The following is a 19,795-nucleotide window of genomic DNA, read 5'->3' as shown; positions in this document are numbered from 1 at the left end:
GCTTGGGGTCATTAGACGGGATTCTACGTGCTCACGGACCAGGTTTTAGCTGTGGACAAGCGGCCTGTGCGCACCACCAAGCGCCTGCGCTTCCTTACCGGCGGCACCTACTACATCGCAGGTAACTTGCCACCGAGGCTCTATAGGGGCTTGTAGGCCATGACACTGGACTCAGATCAACTAATGTCCGTTTTCACCATTAATACCTAATTTTAAAGTGACCCCTATTCATACAAAATGCCTGCTAAGTGTTACCATAGGGGTCACTTAGAAATTGGGGATTGATGGTGAAAATGGGCATAAGACTACCTTGACCTTCAACGACGGCCGCTGGCGCGCGCTGTCACTCACCATGGGGCCTGACAGTCTGGTGCTTGCTGTGGACAAGCGGCCCGTGCGCACCACCAAGCGCCTGCGCTTCCTTACCGGAGGCACCTACTATATCGCAGGTAACTTAACCTGTCCTAGTGGCTCTATAGGGGCTTGTAGGCTATGACAATGGACTCAGATCAACTAAGACTACCACTGTCGCTCACTATGGGGCCTGACAGCCTGGTGCTAAAGCCTGGTCCGTGAGCACGTAGAATCCCGTCCAATGACCCCAAGCTGTCCAACCTTGTAGCTCGCACGTAATTATGTTGCTGTCGCGCTCGCACACTCACTGCGGGCGCGCGTCGCACAGTCGCGACAGCAATATAATTACGCGCGAGCGATAAGGATGGGTAGCTTGGGGTCATTAGACGGGATTCTACGTGCTCACGGACCAGGCTTTAGCTGTGGACAAGCGGCCCGTGCGCACCACCAAGCGCCTGCGCTTCCTTACCGGCGGCACCTACTACATCGCAGGTAACTTGCTACCGAGGCTCCATAGGGGCTTGTATGCCATGATAATGGACTCAGATCAACTAAGACTACCTTGACCTTCAACGACGGCCGCTGGCGCGCGCTGTCACTCACTATGGGGCCCGACAGTCTGGTGCTAGCTGTGGACAAGCGGCCCGTGCGCACCACCAAGCGCCTGCGGTTCCTGACTGGCGGCACCTACTACATTGCAGGTAACTTGTCACCGAGGCTCCATTGGGGCTTGTATGCCATGACAATGGACTCAGATCAACTAAGACTACCTTGACCTTCAACGACGGCCGCTGGCGCGCGCTGTCACTTACCATGGGGCCTGACAGTCTGGTGCTAGCTGTAGACAAGCGGCCCGTGCGCACCACCAAGCGTCTGCGCTTCCTTACCGGAGGCACCTACTATATCGCTGGTAACTTGCCACCGAGGCTCCATAGGGGCTTGTAGGCCATGACAATGGACTCAGATCAACTAAGATCACCTTGACCTTCAACGACGGCCGCTGGCGCGCGCTGTCACTTACCATGGGGCCTGACAGTCTGGTGCTAGCTGTGGACAAGCGGCCCGTGCGCACCACCAAGCGTCTGCGCTTCCTTACCGGAGGCACCTACTATATCGCTGGTAACTTGTCACCGAGGCTCCATAGGGGCTTATAGGCCATGACACTGGACTCAGATCAACTAAGACTACCTTAACCTTCAACGACGGCCGCTCACTATGGGCCCCGACAGTCTTGTGTTAGCTGTGGACAAGCGGCCCGTGCGAACCACCAAGCGCCTGCGCTTCCTGACTGGAGGCACCTACTACATCGCGCAGGTACTGTCCTAGAGACTCCAATGGGGCTTGTATGGGTCATGACTAGAGATGGGTAAGTGCTAATAATCCGATTAATAGCAATTGGCTAATAACGGATTAAAAGCAGTTATTAGCCATTAATAGCCAATAATAGCCGATTTCAGATGGTAACCCTGCTATTAATGTTATACTAATGATTAAACATATCCCTTCATAGTTTACAAATTTAGCACTTGAAATTTAGAAGGGACGTAGCTTAGGTACCGTAGAGGTGCATTAAGAAAGGAATACCCGAAATTCCCACGGGCACGGGAATTAGCGGGAAAATCCTTTTGTATGAAAAATCTAAACCGCTTAAGTTAGACGCTTGAAATTTGGCATGCAGGTACCTTAGTAAACTTAAAGCTTAGTTACAAGAGGATATTGCAAAATTCCCACGGGAACGGGAGTTAGCGGGAAAAAAACATTTGTATGAAAAAATCTAAACCACGTAAGATAGACGCTTGAAATTTGGCATGCAAGTACCTTAGTAAAGTCAAAGCTTAGTTACAAGAGGATATTGCAAAATTCCCACGGGAACGGGAGTTAGCGGGAAAAAACATTTGTATGAAAAAATCTAAACCACGTAAGATAGACGCTTGAAATTTGGCATGCAGGTACCTTAGTAAACTCAAAGCTTAGTTACAAGAGGATATTGCAAAATTCCCACGGGAACGGGAGTTAGCGGGAAAAAACATTTGTTTGAAAAAATCTAAACCGCGTGAGATAGATGTAGGGGGTAAAACGGGATCCACGCGTACGAAGTCGCGGGCGGCCGCTAGTCTAAATATTGTATAAAAGGAGAAACTGACTGACTTAGTGACATATCAACGCACAGCCTAAACGGCTAAACGTATGCACTTGAAATTTGGAAGGGACGTAGCTTAGGTACCGTAGAGGTGCACTAAGAAAGGAATTCCCGAAATTCTAACGGGAACGGGAATTAGCGGGAAAATCCTTTTGTATGAAAAATCTAAACCGCTTAAGTTAGACGCTTGAAATTTGGCATGCAGGTACCTTAGTAAACTGAAAGCTTAGTTACAACAAGGAATTCCTGAAATTCCCACGGGAACGGGAATTATCGGGAAAATCCTTTTGTATGAAAAATCTAAACCGCGTAAGATAGACGCTTGAAATTTGGCATGTAGGTACCTTAGTAAACTGAAAGCTTAGTTACAACAAGGAATTCCCGAAATTCCCACGGGAACGGGAATTATCGGGAAAATCCTTTTGTATGAAAAATCTAAACCGCCTAAGTTAGACGCTTGAAATTTGGCATGCAGGTACCTTAGTAAACTTAAAGCTTAGTTACAACAGGATATTGCAAAATTCCCACGGGAACAAGAGTTAGCGGGAAAAAACATTTGTATGAAAAAATCTAAACCGCGTAAGATAGATGAAGGGGGTAAAACGGAATCCACGCGAACGAAGTCGCGGGCGGCCTCTAGTACAGTATGAGTCTTGAGAAAGTGCACATATGAAAATATGCGGAACTACTAAACCTATTTTTATCGACAAAAAAAGTCAAATAACATCTGAGTTTTTATGATTTATTGACATTTTTCTGGGTATTTTATGTATTTTTTTAGTATCGCCTGTTATTAAGCACTAGCGGCCGCCCACGACTTCGTACGCGTGGATCCCGTTTTACCCCCTTCATCTATCTTACGCGGTTTAGATTTTTTCATACAAATGTTTTTTCCTAACTCCCGTTCCCGTGGGAATTTTGGAAAATCCTGTTGTAACTAAGCTTTAAGTTTACTAAGGTACCTGCATGCCAAATTTCAAGCGTCTAACTTAAGCGGTTTAGATTTTGCATACAAAAGGATTTTCCCGCTCATTCCCGTTCCCGTGGGAATTTCGGGAATTTCTTGTTGTAACTAAGCTTTCAGTTTACTAAGGTACCTACAACTACATGCCACATTTCAAGCGTCTAACTTAAGCGGTTTACTTTTTTCATACAAAAGGATTTTCCAGCTAATTCCAGTTACCGTGGGAATTTCGGGAATTCCTTGTTGTAACTAAGCTATAAGTTTACTAATGTACCTACATGCCAAATTTCAAGCGTCTGACTTAAGCGGTTTAGATTTTTCATACAAAAGGATTTTCCCGATAATTCCCGTTCCCGTGGGAATTTCGGAAATTCCTTGTTGTAACTAAGCTTTAAGTTTACTAATGTACCTACATGCCAAATTTCAAGCGTCTAACTTAAGCGGTTTAGATTTATCATACAAAAATATTTTCCCGCTAATTCCCGTTCCCTTGGGAATTTCGGTAATTCCTTTCTTATTGCACCTCTACGGTATTTAAGCTACGTCCCTTCCAAATTTCAAGTGCCTACGTTTAGCCGTTTAGGCTGTGCGTTGATCTGTCACTAAGTCAGTCAGTCTCCTTTTATAAAATATATTATGTTCTTTTTTAACTACAATGTCGTTTATATAAATTACATTGATGTTTTTTAATATTTTAGTTCTTTTTTGTTTCTTTGAGTAATATTTGATTTTAATATTGATTTGATTTTAAAGGTGGAAGAAAAAACGTAAGAAACTATTAATAGCAGGGTTACTAGCCAATGGATGGCTAATAATGGCTATTAATAGATAATAATCAGTTATTATCCAAACTAGCTGGCTACAAACCCATCTCTAGTCATGACAATGATCTTGTATCAACGGAAATCTTAAGCTTAGACTTTAACAGACTGTTTGATCTGACAAGCCTGACAACTTTTACAACCCGATCGAGCTAACTGCGCACCTGGTTGGAATGCGACTTTCCCTCCTACTCACCCGCACACTTCCCCGCGTTCGCCCCGTCCATACCAGACCGTCGACTTGACTTTACGACTGCCAGGTGAGCAGTTAACTAGATCGGGTTGTAGAACGTTTATTCAAGCCTGCAATTACCAAAACAAATGTAAAATCCTTTTGAGAATTGCACTCGAGACAGTCCAGCTACTACACTACTCTATAGAAAAGATCTACAATATCCATTGGAATCCCGTTAGTTCCCACCAAGCGCGCAATCCCTCTACCCCTGACCCCTCTACTAAACCCATTCTCTAAGGCCTTGCCTTGTTCAGACACCGCGAGGTTTATGGGTGGTTCTCATTGGAGAGGCACTGAGGTGAAGACCGTGCGGTTACGGTTCGGTGCAAACTGTTCGAGAACTCCCCAGCAACCTTGTGGATTCCGCCGTGTCTAAACTAGGCCTAAAAATCAAAAACCTTATAATTTAATTGTCCTCGTGTCCCCAGGCGGCAAGGCTCCGCCGCGCGGCTTCGTGGGCTGCATGCGGCGCATCGCGGTGGACGGCAACTACCGCCAGCCCACCGACTGGAAGAAGGACGAGTACTGCTGCCCCAACGAGGTCGTCTTCGACGCCTGCCAGATGATCGACAGGTAAGTAATACAGTTTAGTGGACATAAATGCAACTCACAAACTCTCACATTAGAGGCTTTTCGGCGGCCTTTAGAATGTCCCATCCGTACTAAAGTCTCTTACGGCCCTAAATTCGTTTTGATTTCACCCTTGGTGCCCAAACTGCGATTATTTAGCTCTCACATAGCAACAAGATCAGAACATATCAGGGGCGCTTACATAGACCCTTAGCAGAAAACAGTCATCCTGGAAGTTGATATAGATCAGTTTGAATATCACCAAACTAATCGATAAAATTGCCTTCATAACGTTATGTAAAGTAAAGTACGGCCAACTAGCAGCGATACAAAAGGTCGATACGACTGTCGAGTTGACAATATATTCTGTCTCTTCCCATCTTGTGTATTTGTCGTAATGTCTCGTTCTCCCCCGCCAAATATGTCAAAGTCAGACGGGTTCACCCATGACATTAGGTTTGTTTACATTTGGTATCGCTTCTCGTTGGCCGTACTTTACACCCCCTCGTAAGATATCGCCTATCCTACCTGCCTGGTATACGCGCTATTATATCGTCTTATCGAGACTTTTTATCCTAGATGACAAATCCATACATTTGTCGTCAAAAATCGACAAGATTATAATCGTAACAGCGTATTACACTTGAAAATTTCGACGGGTTCATCCAGTGTTTAAGTAGCTCAGTTGGAAGAGCAGTCGCCCGGCAAGCGGAAGGTCGTGGGTTCAATTCCCGCCTTAGGCAGTTCGATTTTTTCAAGTTATTTATAATTTTCAAGATTATAATCGTGCCTCACATCCTAGAGTCTAGACTAACTAAAGTTATTATAGTCAGCATTAAATAGTTCGTGACATCCAAAGTGACCAAAAAGTTTGTAACACAATCGCGTCCTAAGAATGATTTATTTTGCAGATGCAACCCGAACCCGTGCGAGCACAACGGCGAGTGCACGCAAACAGCGGAGGAGTTCACGTGCGACTGCCACGGCACCGGCTACGCGGGCGCCGTCTGCCACACGTGTATGTTTCACACTATAGTCTGGTCCGTGAGCACGTAGAATTTTGTCCAATGACCCCAAGCTACCCATCCTTATTGCTCGCGCGCAATTATGTTGCTATCGCGCTCGCACACTCATTGCGGGTGCCAGTCGCACAGTCGCGACAGCAACATAATTACGCGCGAGCGATAAGGATGGGTAGCTAGGGGTCATTGGAAAAAATTCTACGTGCTCACGGACCGGGCTTTATCAATTATTGCAATACATCTTGTGTTACACACGCTTCATCGTCTATTTCAGTCATATCCGTATTCGATTATTATTATTTTTCTTTATTCAGAGAACTAAAATATAATAAACTAAATTATATTCGCAATAAAATCTAAACGGAGAAAGGTCGATACGGAAAAGGAGTACGACACAATTTGGTTATTACAAAAAACTGAAATGTTCAGTTAGGAAGTATGGAAGAACGTACCTATATGTAAATTGCAAGAGAGATGCAGGTTATGGCGTGAGAGAGCTGATCTTCCCTGCCCTTTTGTCCCTATGTCTGAGAGTCCTCCGCCTGGACATGAGCTCCCCTGGCCTACATAAAAATCTTTTAAATAGACTTCGGACGCAGGTCAGTAGCTCTATAAACCATGTAAGATCCCTCTTACATCATTCACATTAGACTCAAAAAAATATGCAAAGAAATGAGCGAGGATCACCATCATTAGATCATTTGGTCTTCGCTGCAACTGCTTCGCTAGACGCCCACGCTTTCGACGCAAGCCAAAGAGGTTGTAGATTTGTGAGGATACGGATCCCTCGTGCAAAAAAGACAGTTTGTTTTATTCTTTTTTAATTATGTGTCTATTGTGTGAAAATTCTCCTAGCCCATCTCGGCGCAACTCCCCGTTAATCCACGCTAAATTTTGTCAGTGTGTGCGTGCGCGCTGCTTACGTATTGGCGCGCTCACATACAAACACCACGCTTGGTGCGTTTCTATGAAGATGACCTACTCATTTGTATTTACTCTGACTTAACTGTCTTTTTTATTCCTTTTTATTTATGTGTCTATTTGTTTAAAAAATCTCCTAGCCTTGTGTGTGTAAATATGAATACCCTATGGTCCCCCAGCGGTGCACCCCCTGTCGTGCCAGGCCTACAAGAACGTGATGTCGGTGTCGCGCTCCGTGGACCTGCACATCGACGTGGACGGCTCCGGCCCGCTGCCCGCCTTTCCAGTCACCTGCGAGTTCCTATGTGAGTGGATGCGGTTATTCTTAACGCTATGACGTAACGGTATGTACAGGAAGATAACTTGGTAGTGTTGACTTGAGCAGAAAAGGAAGCTATGGATTTTTTAATGTCATTTATTGAATTTACCTTCTTATAGTTTTTTTGCATATTTATCTGAATCTCAGCCGTCTTAAATCTCAAGTGACAGTAATACAGCATATTCTAAAGACTTGTCTTCCAGGATCCTGAGAAGAATATCGACTCTTAAACAATACGAGTATATGTAAAGGAAAATGTTTAATATAGACTTCTTTCGCGGTGTCCTAAGTCAGCTTCGAGAGCGATGCGACGCGGCAAGCGTGACGAGCGCTATCAAACTAAAGGCATCCTTTACTTGCGGTAAGCGACGTATCATCGCGTCGCACAGCGTCAAGACACGCTCTTACGCGATCCAGGACACCATTCAAGCCTTTCTTGACAGTCAGATCTGCGATCAAGCGACGTATCATCGAGTCGTAAAGTGTTGAGTCGCGCGTCGCTGACTCAGGGCACCGCCTTTTTTGAGAGTTGCATCCAATGAGGGCTATCGTTTTTATACTTAACAGTTGGCACCCCTGGCAGACAGGACCTTACTCTACAGCGGCGCCATCTTGATGAGTGCAAATGCGATAGTCCTGCTACCACTTTAGCTCTCACCTGTTGGTGCCACTGTCTTCGCTACTAGCAAGTGACAGGACCTTACTCTACAGTGGCGCAAACTGGTGAGCGCTAAAACGATAGCCCTCATTACGTTTCCTCCACAGCGGACGGGCGCGTGCTGACGTCGGTCCGGCACGAGTCGCTGTCCAGCAGCGTGGTGGACGGGCACCAGGAGCCGGGTAGCTTCCGTCAGGACATCACGTACGACGCCGACCGCGCACAGCTCGAGGCGCTGCTCAACCGGAGTCGCTCCTGCTCGCAACGCCTCGAGTATCGCTGCCGACATTCGCGCCTGCTCAATTCGCCCAGTGAGTGTGTTAATGTTTTAGCGCACTGTGTGTCACGTGTCATGTTCAGATGTCGCAACCCTGGCGCAATGCACACGCCTAACACGGAATCGCTAATCATTCAAACTCTTAACACGTAGGCCGTTTTCAGGGAACTTATACACGTCTCAAATAACTGGTTCTACCACCACTTCACCATCATCATCATTTCAGACGCAGGACGTCCACTGCTGAACATGATCCCCCAATGATTTTCATATCTCCCGGTTGGTAGTTGCCTGCATCCAGCGCTGCCTTTCGACGTCCTCGTAAAAGTCGTTGACTATCTTGTGTACTCCAGAACCATGCTGTCCCATCGGTTGTCAGTTCTGCTATGTGCCTTGCTAACAGCCACTTACGCTGGTCAATCCGTCGGTCTATGTCAGCGACAATAGTACGTTTACGAATCTCACCACCACCATTTCAGCACAACAACAATGACGGAATAATCATACCATCTGCAGTGAGCTTCTTTCGCGAATCAAGTTACAGGTGCCAACTCGTGCCAATGTCAGGAGAAATTATCTTAGACTTCACGTTGATGCATGTACCACTAATTATGGACGCAATTCCTTCTTTAACAGAGTTTTCAAAACTTTTAACAGCAATTATTCTGAAAATGTTGACCTTTTTCATATTGTGAGACCAAACTACTTCAAAAATCAAAGTAATAGAGAATTCTTTGGTGACACTACTTAGCACTCTCCCGGTAAAAAGTTGAAGTATCTGTTTACTGCTTAATATTCTGCTATTTTGGTATGGCTTTAGTAGGTATTTTCTGTATTGTTGTAACTTTTTTCATATATTGTAGTTATACTGCATGCTAAATGGTTTTGTTTTGGATTGTATCTTGATATGCTATGTGAAAACTATGTAAGGCATTTTTTATCTTAACCGCCTCATCTATTAATAATACATATATGCTGTTTGTTTTCCATAAAATAAATAAATAAATAAATTTTAACGTCTTGTGTTGCAGGCGACGAGAGCTCGTTCCACCCTTACGCGTGGTGGGTGTCGCGCACAGGGCAGCGCATGGACTACTGGGCGGGCGCGCCGGCCGGCTCGCGCATGTGTCGCTGCGGCGTGCTCGGCGCCTGCGTCGACAGCACCAAGTGGTGCAACTGCGACGCCGAGCACGCGCCGCTCAGCCCCGCAGGTACGTGACTAGTGGCGGGTGTCTCACGGGCAGCGCATGGACTACTGGGCGGGCGCGCCGGCCGGCTCGCGCATGTGTCGCTGCGGCGTGCTCGGCGCCTGCGTCGACAGCACCAAGTGGTGCAACTGCGACGCCGAGCACGCGCCGCTCAGCCCCGCAGGTACGTGACTAGTGGCGGGTGTCTCACGGGCAGCGCATGGACTACTGGGCGGGCGCGCCGGCCGGCTCGCGCATGTGTCGCTGCGGCGTGCTCGGCGCCTGCGTCGACAGCACCAAGTGGTGCAACTGCGACGCCGAGCACGCGCCGCTCAGCCCCGCAGGTACGTGACTAGTGGCGGGTGTCTCACGGGCAGCGCATGGACTACTGGGCGGGCGCGCCGGCCGGCTCGCGCATGTGTCGCTGCGGCGTGCTCGGCGCCTGCGTCGACAGCACCAAGTGGTGCAACTGCGACGCCGAGCACGCGCCGCTCAGCCCCGCAGGTACGTGACTAGTGGCGGGTGTCTCACGGGCAGCGCATGGACTACTGGGCGGGCGCGCCGGCCGGCTCGCGCATGTGTCGCTGCGGCGTGCTCGGCGCCTGCGTCGACAGCACCAAGTGGTGCAACTGCGACGCCGAGCACGCGCCGCTCAGCCCCGCAGGTACGTGACTAGTGGCGGGTGTCTCACGGGCAGCGCATGGACTACTGGGCGGGCGCGCCGGCCGGCTCGCGCATGTGTCGCTGCGGCGTGCTCGGCGCCTGCGTCGACAGCACCAAGTGGTGCAACTGCGACGCCGAGCACGCGCCGCTCAGCCCCGCAGGTACGTGACTAGTGGCGGGTGTCTCACGGGCAGCGCATGGACTACTGGGCGGGCGCGCCGGCCGGCTCGCGCATGTGTCGCTGCGGCGTGCTCGGCGCCTGCGTCGACAGCACCAAGTGGTGCAACTGCGACGCCGAGCACGCGCCGCTCAGCCCCGCAGGTACGTGACTAGTGGCGGGTGTCTCACGGGCAGCGCATGGACTACTGGGCGGGCGCGCCGGCCGGCTCGCGCATGTGTCGCTGCGGCGTGCTCGGCGCCTGCGTCGACAGCACCAAGTGGTGCAACTGCGACGCCGAGCACGCGCCGCTCAGCCCCGCAGGTACGTGACTAGTGGCGGGTGTCTCACGGGCAGCGCATGGACTACTGGGCGGGCGCGCCGGCCGGCTCGCGCATGTGTCGCTGCGGCGTGCTCGGCGCCTGCGTCGACAGCACCAAGTGGTGCAACTGCGACGCCGAGCACGCGCCGCTCAGCCCCGCAGGTACGTGACTAGTGGCGGGTGTCTCACGGGCAGCGCATGGACTACTGGGCGGGCGCGCCGGCCGGCTCGCGCATGTGTCGCTGCGGCGTGCTCGGCGCCTGCGTCGACAGCACCAAGTGGTGCAACTGCGACGCCGAGCACGCGCCGCTCAGCCCCGCAGGTATGGGACAAGTTAGATCGACTAGCGGCCGCCCGCGACTTCGTACGCGTGGATCCCGTTTTACCCCCTTCATCTATCTTACGCGGTTTAGATTTTTTCATACAAATGCTTTTTTCCCGCTAACTCCCGTTCCCGTGGGAATTTTGCAATATCCTGTTGTAACTAAACTTTAAGCTTACTAAGGTACCTGCATGCCAAATTTCAAGCGTCTAACTTAAGCGGCGCAGATTTTTCATACAAAAGGATTTTCCCGCTAATTCCCGCTCCCGTGGGAATTTCGGGAATTCCTTTCTTAGTGCACCTCTACGGTACCTAAGCTACGTCCCTTCCAAATTTCAAGTGCCTACGTTTAGCCGTTTAGGCTGTGCGTTGATATGTCAGTCACTTTCTCCTTTTATATATTTAGATTCATCCACGAAGACGCGCCCCACCATTCTTCCGCGAAAGTTTGAGTGTTATCAGTACACGCTAAAATTATCCATGAGTGCATACGCACACTACAATAATGACGCTCGGATTGCCCGGATCAAACTCCCCGCACCCCGCGCTTCCAAGGGAACCTTGATAGAGGAACTTCCCTTTACCAAGGTTTTGTACAATGTATTGAGCTATGGAAGAGCGACATCTTCTGATACAAGTACATAACAGAGTAAGTCTACACCTAATTTGTAACCTAAGATTGCAGCTAATACAATTATTTCACTTGTGCAGCCTCAAAATCAGGGGTATACGTAAAAAATGTCCATGAGGCGAAATGAATAGTTAGTTCCGTAAAGCGTTAAGCGTTTTGTACATTATATAATAATAATAATAATAAAAAATTTTATTCACCATATCAGAAATATGTACACAGTGTTAACAGAACTTAATACATAAGTATTTTAGTACAGTAGGTACAAGTCGGTAGAATGGCATGCCCCTGTCCTCTAAACTAGGATAGATCCTGTATCTTAGAGAACAGTGATTCCTCTGGAGACATTGTAATTACTTAAATTTAATTTTACATGTGGCTTTTATGTTATGCTTGCTGCTCACTATGTGTGTGTGTGTGTGTGTGTGTGTGTGTGTGTGTGTGTGTGTGTGTGTGTGTGTGTGTGTGTGTGTGTGTGTGTGTGTGTGTGTGTGTGTGTGTGTGTGTGTGTGTGTGTGTGTGTGTGTGTGTGTGTGTGTGTGTGTGTGTGTGTGTGTGTGTGTGTGTGTGTGTGTGTGTGTGTGTGTGTGTGTGTGTGTGTGTGTGTGTGTGTGTGTGTGTGTGTGTGTGTGTGTGTGTGTGTGTGTGTGTGTGTGTGTGTGTGTGTGTGTGTGTGTGTGTGTGTGTGTGTGTGTGTGTGTGTGTGTGTGTGTGTGTGTGTGTGTGTGTGTGTGTGTGTGTGTGTGTGTGTGTGTGTGTGTGTGTGTGTGTGTGTGTGTGTGTGTGTGTGTGTGTGTGTGTGTGTGTGTGTGTGTGTGTGTGTGTGTGTGTGTGTGTGTGTGTGTGTGTGTGTGTGTGTGTGTGTGTGTGTGTGTGTGTGTGTGTGTGTGTGTGTGTGTGTGTGTGTGTGTGTGTGTGTGTGTGTCTGTGTGTGTGTGTGTCTGAGTCAAGGTAGAAGTGGGTTTGGGAATGTGTTATTGTTGTGTTGTATTTATATTACAAGATTTTCAGTCTCATTGTAATTTAGAGCAAGTAATAGTTCCTTTACTACTCGTTTGACCTCGTGTGTGGTCAGGGAATAAATGTTCGTAGAGTTATTAATTGTATTATACAATTTAGAGCTTAAGGCTTTGTGCTGTCTTTTTGCCCACGACGTACGGCACCGAATCAGGGGGCACGCTCTCATTGCTCCCTTTCGCCGTGCTGCGATCAGGCGGTTGAACGGCAGAGTCCGGTGTCGGCGCAGAACCAAACGGAGAATAGCAAGTTGCCGCACTGTGAGAACTTTACAATCGGCGTACAGTTCTTTGGTTGGGAACATACGCTTCTTCCGGGTCATGACCTTGAGGACAGCACGTTGAGCACGTTCAAGTTTTATCAGTGCAGTTTTGTCAGCACCGCCCCATACAGGAACACAGTATGAGATGACTGACTGGCATAATCCAAGGTAGACGGTGAAAAGTGTGCTTCGGTCAGCTGAATTGCGAAGATTTTTAAAAATGTATATAAGTTTCCGAACTCTTTCCGTAGTTTTTTCAATTTGAACATGCCAGTCAAGTCCCGCGTCTACATAGCCTGATTAAAATAGCAAATAGCATATAGCCTGACCAGGAACATAAAAACCCTCGCCATGTTGCGGAAAACTAATGGTACTAATTTCTTTTAATGGCAACAGTTACTGAAAACTTCATTGACATGTCACCTTGCATGTCAGTCTATTGTTGTCAAAGTGTAAACAAACTTTATTTTAAATGTGTGCAATTGATTTTGTGAATTAAATTGCTAAAATATTTTTATAGTCGTGAAAGAAAAGTGGTTCACAATGTGTTAATGTATTTGTCGAAGAGAAATACTAAGGGTTCGGACAATATTTTCATTGATTAATGTTTCCGACAAAGGTTGTCAAATTGACTGACATGTTTATCGTATAGTACAGTCCACTATGAAAATTAGCTGTAGTCTGTTTCAACTACCTATTTTAAAGTTTTTTGTCACTTTCTAAGTTTTGAATTTTATGGAATTGGGAAAGAAGTACCGAGTTTGAAGCGTTAATGAGCAAACATTGCAGTTGAATATTCAAGTTCTGAATTTGATTATTGATGAATAATAAAATAAATCCTACTAGCTAGATTGATGGTTTCATTTAATTTATTTAAACCTTTAATAATATTTTTTCGTTAATTTATGAAAATATCAGATTAGCCCCTAATCCTGAATCCATACATAAATTTAGCCTATTTTAATTTAACACATGTACGACTGTACTCAGTGTTGCACTATCAAATGCAATTGACGCGCCTCTATGCCAGGGTTTTTATGTTCCTGGTCAGGCTATACATGTTATCAATACACATAAAAACAGATACAATACCAACCACGAGCTTAGTGTTATACTTTGAATCTATTTTCGAGATTCATTTCATAATTATTTATTTGCAAGTAAATTCCTAAAGAGCACTTTTACACATCCCTACCACTGCTTCGGGACAGTAATGGACCATTGATGAAAAGAAGCAGCGCGCAAGAAACACAGTCACTATTGTCAATAAGGCCTCAAGTTTTATATTGAATCTTTTAATGATCAAAACAACTTTTCTTACAGAATGTTTTCTACCTATCTACATTGTCTACTGGAAAAATCATCAATCAATTAGCAGAAAAATAACATTACTATCGTTATGACAGAATTCCAATCCGACGGAGGGGACATCACTGACAAAGAGTTCCTGCCAGTGAAGCAGCTTCGCTTCGGAGACACGGGCAGCCATCTCGACGAGAAAGAGGGACGGTACACTCTCGGCCCGCTTCTGTGTGAAGGAGACGGTAAGTTTTTTATTTTAAGATACCTACTTTGGTTGTAAGCGCCGGTGTAAGGACCGCAGAAAACTTTTTGCTGTGTCTTAATCCTTTTTTAACCGACTTTCACAAAAGGAGGAGGTTCTCAATTCGGTTGTTATATTTTTTTTGTATCACAGCAACAGAAAATTGTACTCAAATTTTCAAATTTAAGGCTAGAAGAGGGAGTAAGGATCCTTTGGGCCTGCTACTCCCTTCGGCACAAAAAACTTATCGTTTACTTTAAGTTCACGATTGCAGTCTTTGTGTAAAAGTAACAGTGTGGTTTTGTAAACATTTAGGAGCAAAATGGCGGACCGTATACTTTTTCATTAATTAAGGGTAATTTGTTTGTTATCTAGATCTATTCAGCAACACCGTGACGTTCCGCGTATCGGATGCCATCATTTCCCTGCCAACATTCGACTTAGGCCACAGTGGCGACATCTACTTCGAGTTCAGGACCACTAAGGAGAACGCTGTGTTGCTTCATTCAAAGGTAACCAATTTAAATTGTATCAGTCTTTAATGATGTTAAAAATAATATGATTTAAATAATACACAATTTTTATCTACACTAATATTATAAAGAGGAAAACTTTGTTTGCTTGTTTGTTTGGTTGTAATGAATAGGCTCAAAAAGTCAAAAACTACTGGACCGTTTTTAAAAATTCTTTCAGCATTCGAAAGCTACATTATCCACGAGTAACATAGGTTAAATTTTATTTTGGAAAAAAATAGGGTTCCGTAAAATATGTTGATAATGTAGTCCACGCGCGCGAAGCCGCGGGCGGAAAGCTAGTTCACAATAAATAGGTGTGTTCTTAAATCTTCTGTTGCTTTTGCCGTTTCAGTTTGCCTTTATGGTGGCTCGTTTTGAACAACAAATGACAGTTGCGACAAATTCCATAACTGCCGTAATCTTCAGAACTGTGAAGCTCATAGACACAAATTATATCTATGAGTTTCTCTTCACTATAAGAATTTTCTTCTTATGTAGACATGTTTGTATGTTCCCAGGGCCCGCAAGACTACATAAAGCTGTCGATCATTGGCGGAGACCAACTCCAGTTCCAGTTTCAAGTAGGAGACACACCGCTAGGCGTCTCCGTTGAGACCTCCAGCCGCCTCGCCGACAACAACTGGCATTCCGTCTCCATCGAGCGAAACAGGTACTTGTGGCCCTCGTGTTAAGGTTCCATTTCAAGCTGTCCATTAGCAGAGACCAGCTCAGTTCCAGTTCCAAGTGGGCGACACACCGCTCGGCGTCTACGTCGAGACCTCCAGCCGCCTCGCCGACAACAACTGGCACTCCGTCTCCATCGAGCGAAACAGGTACTTGAGGCTTTAGTGTTAAGGTTTCATTTCAAGCTGTCCATTAGCAGAGAGCAGCTCAGTTCCAGTTACAAGAGGGTGACACACCGCTTGGCGTCTTCGTCGAGCGAAACAGGTACTTGTGGCCCTCGTGTTAAGGTTCCATTCTAAGCTGTCCATCATTAGTGGAGACCAGCTCAGTTCTAGTTTCAAGTAGGCGACACACCGCTCGGCGTCTACGTCGAGCGAAACAGGTACTTGTAGCTCTCGTGTTAAGGTTTCATTTCAAGCTGTCCATCATCGAAGAGACCAGCTCAGTTCCAGTTTCAAGTAGGCTACACGCAGCTTGGCGTCTTCGTCGAGCGAATCAGGTACTTGTGGCTCTCGTGTTAAGGTTTCATTTCAAGCTGTCCATCATCGGAAAGACCAACTTAGATGTTCTGAATCTATGTATTTTGTGACTAATCACAGAAGTGTAAGTGGTAGTGAACGGTGCTCTAGAGAACGAAATTGCGTGCTCGCAAAATCCTGCGCGTTAGTTCAATAACCTTGTTTCGATATTTCTTTTGACAATTTGTTTTCAATTCCACCAGTAATACTTGCGTAGTAGTCGACAGCGCGCTAAAGAACAAAATTGCACGCTTGCACTCTTGCGCATGAGTAAATTGAAGTTTTGGAGTAATGTTGATTAGATCTGACTTTCTTCATGTTATTCCATCAGGAAAGAGGCACGAGTAGTAGTGGACGGAGCCCTAAAGAACGAGATCCGAGCACCAGCCGACCCGGCGCGCGCGCTGCGACTGACAACGGCTTTGGTACTGGGCGCGGCGCTGGACCGCAGCGGCGGCTTCGTGGGCTGCATGCGGGCTCTGCTGCTCAACGGCCGGCCCGTCGACCTGGCGGCCCACGCTCGCAGGGGTAATATACTGTGACGTCCATAGAGATAAAGAGAGATTCCAACTAAAGCCCGGTCCTTGAGCACGTAGAATTTTGTCCAATGACCCCTAGCTACCCATCCTTATCGCTCGCGCGTAATTATATTGCTGTCGCGACTGTGCGACGGGCGCCCGCAGTGAGTGTGCGAGCGCGATAGAAACATAATTACGCGCGAGAGATAAGGATGGGTAGCTTGGGGTCATTGGACGGGATTCTACGTGCTCACGGACCAGGCTTTACACAGGGACGTCATACTGACGGGATCCGAGTTCTAAGACCCGGCGCGCGCGCTGCGACTAACAACGGCACTGGTACCCGTCGACCTGGCGGCCCACGCTCGCAGGGGTAACTATACTGTGACGTCATGCGGCCATATCCACGCCCCGTAACTACACAGTGACGTCATACTGAGCTGCGACTGACATCGGCTTTGGTACTGGGCGCGGCGCTGGACCGCAGCGGCGGCTTCGTGGGCTGCATGCGGGCTCTGCTACTCAACGGCCGGCCCGTCGACCTGGCAGCCCACGCTCGCAGGGGTAACACACAGTGACGTCACAATGACAGGACCTGAGCTTCAAGACCCAGGGCGCGCGAAACCTGGCGGCGGAACTCCACTGCCGGACAAAGGCCCCACGGTTTTCCACAACGACCAGTCCTGCGCTGCCCGGGTATCTAGGTGCTTACCGCAACCTTCATTAGACTGTCGTTCCACCGAGAGGCTTTCCAACATCACTTTTTACGACGCGTTTCTGTCGTTTGTTTTTTTTTAAATGAACTAAAAATATAAAAACTATTAAACCTACAACCAAATCAATACGTTCAGTAATGTTGAATGATCACAATGAACGCGTTGATTATGCACGAAAACGACCGTTAGAGATGCCTAATAACTGTCGATAATTTCTAATTTTCAAGCTCAATTTATCGATCTCTACATTCATGTCCTAACCCAGTTTTCTAATTTAATAAACCACCATTGACATATAACATACATCAATTCAACAAACCTTGAAGGCTTGACGTGCTCTACAAAGCACTGAATAAAAATAATTTTTTGGATGTTCATATTATTCAAGCCCATAAATTCAAATTCAAATTCAAAACGTTTATTTGCCAAAAACACAGTAATACAGTGTGACAATATTAAAATAGGATCATGTGTTTAGTCTGCTCGCAGACGTGCAAAAATTACAGGATTCAATAATATAAATGTCAAATAATTAAGAAAATGTCAATGTAAAATTAAATTAATAATTTAATACTTGTGTTGTGTTCATGAATCATGGTCACATTTGTACCTTATTTCAGGTCTGTACGGCATCTCGCTGGGCTGCGTGGGCAAGTGCGGCTCGTCGCCGTGCCTCAACAACGGCACGTGCCTGGAGGGCTACGACTCCTACTCCTGCGACTGCCGCTGGACCGCCTTCAAGGGGCCCATCTGCGCCGACGGTGAGTGTCATGTCGCTGGTTAAAGTTAACCCGTTGTCTTAGGTGCACGATAAACGCGGCGACGCGATAAAGGCGACGCGACCCCGATGTGAAAATATCAAGTAGTTGTTTAGAAAAATTGTGGCTTACGTAGTCGAATGTCATGACATTGTGTCATTATATCACGTGAAGTAGTGGTCTCATTACGTCGAGGCTTACGTCTTCGCTAGCGACTGTAAAAAAAATACATTTAATGTATGACAGATTGTATGACAGCGTCTCTAGCGGATACTTTCAATAACTAAAATTTTCATAGATTTTTTTGACACACTTGCTAGTGACGACATTAATTGCAAACTCACACTAAACACACTGAAAAATCTATATATATAAAAGAAAGTCGTGTTAGTTACTTCGCTTATAACTCAAGAACGGCTGAACCGATTTAGCTGAAAATTGTCAGGGAGGTAGTTTAGAGCCAGGAGAAGGACATAGGATACTTTTTATCCCGTTATTTATTGCCATTAAGGCGGAACAAAGTTCGCCGGGTCAGCTAGTTTAAAATAAACGTTATTTTTACGCCGCAATATTTTGATTCATGCACTTTATCTTTTTATAGCGTTTAGACAAAGATTAATTGTTTATTCACAAACTGAAATACAGAAACATTTTGAAATCATGTGTTCGTAATAATTGTCATACTTTTTTTCCCAGAAATCGGCGTGAACCTCCGGCCCAACTCCATGGTGAAGTACGATTTCCTCGGCTCCTGGAGATCGACCATCGCCGAGAAGATCCGCGTGGGCTTCACCACCACCAACCCCAAGGGCTTCCTGCTCGGCTTCTACTCGAATATCTCTGCCGAGTATCTCACGCTCATGGTGTCTAATTCAGGTGAGTGTTCGTTGAACTATTTATCATTTATCAAAACTTTGAACATTGAGAACTGCCATAAAAAATATTCACGACTGTTGCCAATCATGTCGATAAAACTGCTTACCAAAAAACTCAGTCTAGTCTTAATTCATTTCTTCACTCGTCTTCACGGATCATTAGACTAATTTTTCATGACCAATTGATAAGACAAGTACGAGCCAAGCCATTTCCTTATGCGTTCTTGATACTAGAAAGAATGAAACCCTTCCAATACATAATGTCATCATTGTCATCCTATACTCTTACAAATTGTCTTTAAGACTACGGTTCGTCAAGCTAAACACTGTACTGTAGCATCTTAAGTACTTGAAATAGGGGCGAGTCCAAAGGTTTGTACATATTCCAGTTAGATAATCAACTATAGTCTGGTCTGTGATCACGTAGAATTTTGTCCAATGACCTCAAGCTACCCATCCTTATCGCTCGCGCGTAATTATATTGCTGTCGCGACTGTGTGACGGGCGCCCGCAGTGAGTGTGCGAGCGCGACAGGAATATAATTACGAGCGAGCGATAAGGATGGGTAGCTTGGGGTCATTGGACAAAGTTCTACGTGCTCACAGACCGTGTTTTAGCTTGGTCTTATAACGTTTCGTATCACGGTGCAATTAACCTTATTAACCTTCAAATGTATTGCGCAGGTCATTTGCGAGTGGTGTTCGACTTCGGCTTCGAGCGGCAGGAGATCATCTTCCAAGGCAAGCACTTCGGGCTCGGCCAGTACCACGACGTGCGGCTCTCGAGGAAGGACAGTGGTGCCACTATGGTGTTACAGGTTAGTCGT

General features: G+C 46.5%; 1 protein-coding gene across 1 annotated transcript in view; it reads left to right on the top strand.

The window, feature by feature from the left end:
* Window positions 1-19,795, top strand: part of LOC135073696 (neurexin-4) — a 45,486-nt gene that overhangs the window by 11,458 nt on the left and 14,233 nt on the right. Inside the window, exons 10-21 of the mRNA XM_063967832.1 lie at window positions 4,943-5,087; window positions 5,996-6,102; window positions 7,207-7,332; window positions 8,112-8,315; window positions 9,313-9,464; window positions 14,221-14,386; window positions 14,761-14,897; window positions 15,419-15,570; window positions 16,434-16,630; window positions 17,957-18,097; window positions 18,791-18,970; window positions 19,653-19,786. Of these exons, the coding sequence (XP_063823902.1) occupies window positions 4,943-5,087; window positions 5,996-6,102; window positions 7,207-7,332; window positions 8,112-8,315; window positions 9,313-9,464; window positions 14,221-14,386; window positions 14,761-14,897; window positions 15,419-15,570; window positions 16,434-16,630; window positions 17,957-18,097; window positions 18,791-18,970; window positions 19,653-19,786 (1,841 nt within the window). The remainder of the gene's footprint in view (window positions 1-4,942; window positions 5,088-5,995; window positions 6,103-7,206; window positions 7,333-8,111; window positions 8,316-9,312; window positions 9,465-14,220; window positions 14,387-14,760; window positions 14,898-15,418; window positions 15,571-16,433; window positions 16,631-17,956; window positions 18,098-18,790; window positions 18,971-19,652; window positions 19,787-19,795) is intronic.

Source organism: Ostrinia nubilalis, chromosome 8 (assembly GCF_963855985.1).
Source record: "Ostrinia nubilalis chromosome 8, ilOstNubi1.1, whole genome shotgun sequence".
NCBI lineage: Eukaryota > Metazoa > Arthropoda > Insecta > Lepidoptera > Crambidae > Ostrinia > Ostrinia nubilalis.
The sequence above is the reverse complement of the archived record's forward strand: the minus strand, read 5'-3'. Positions and strand labels throughout refer to the sequence as shown.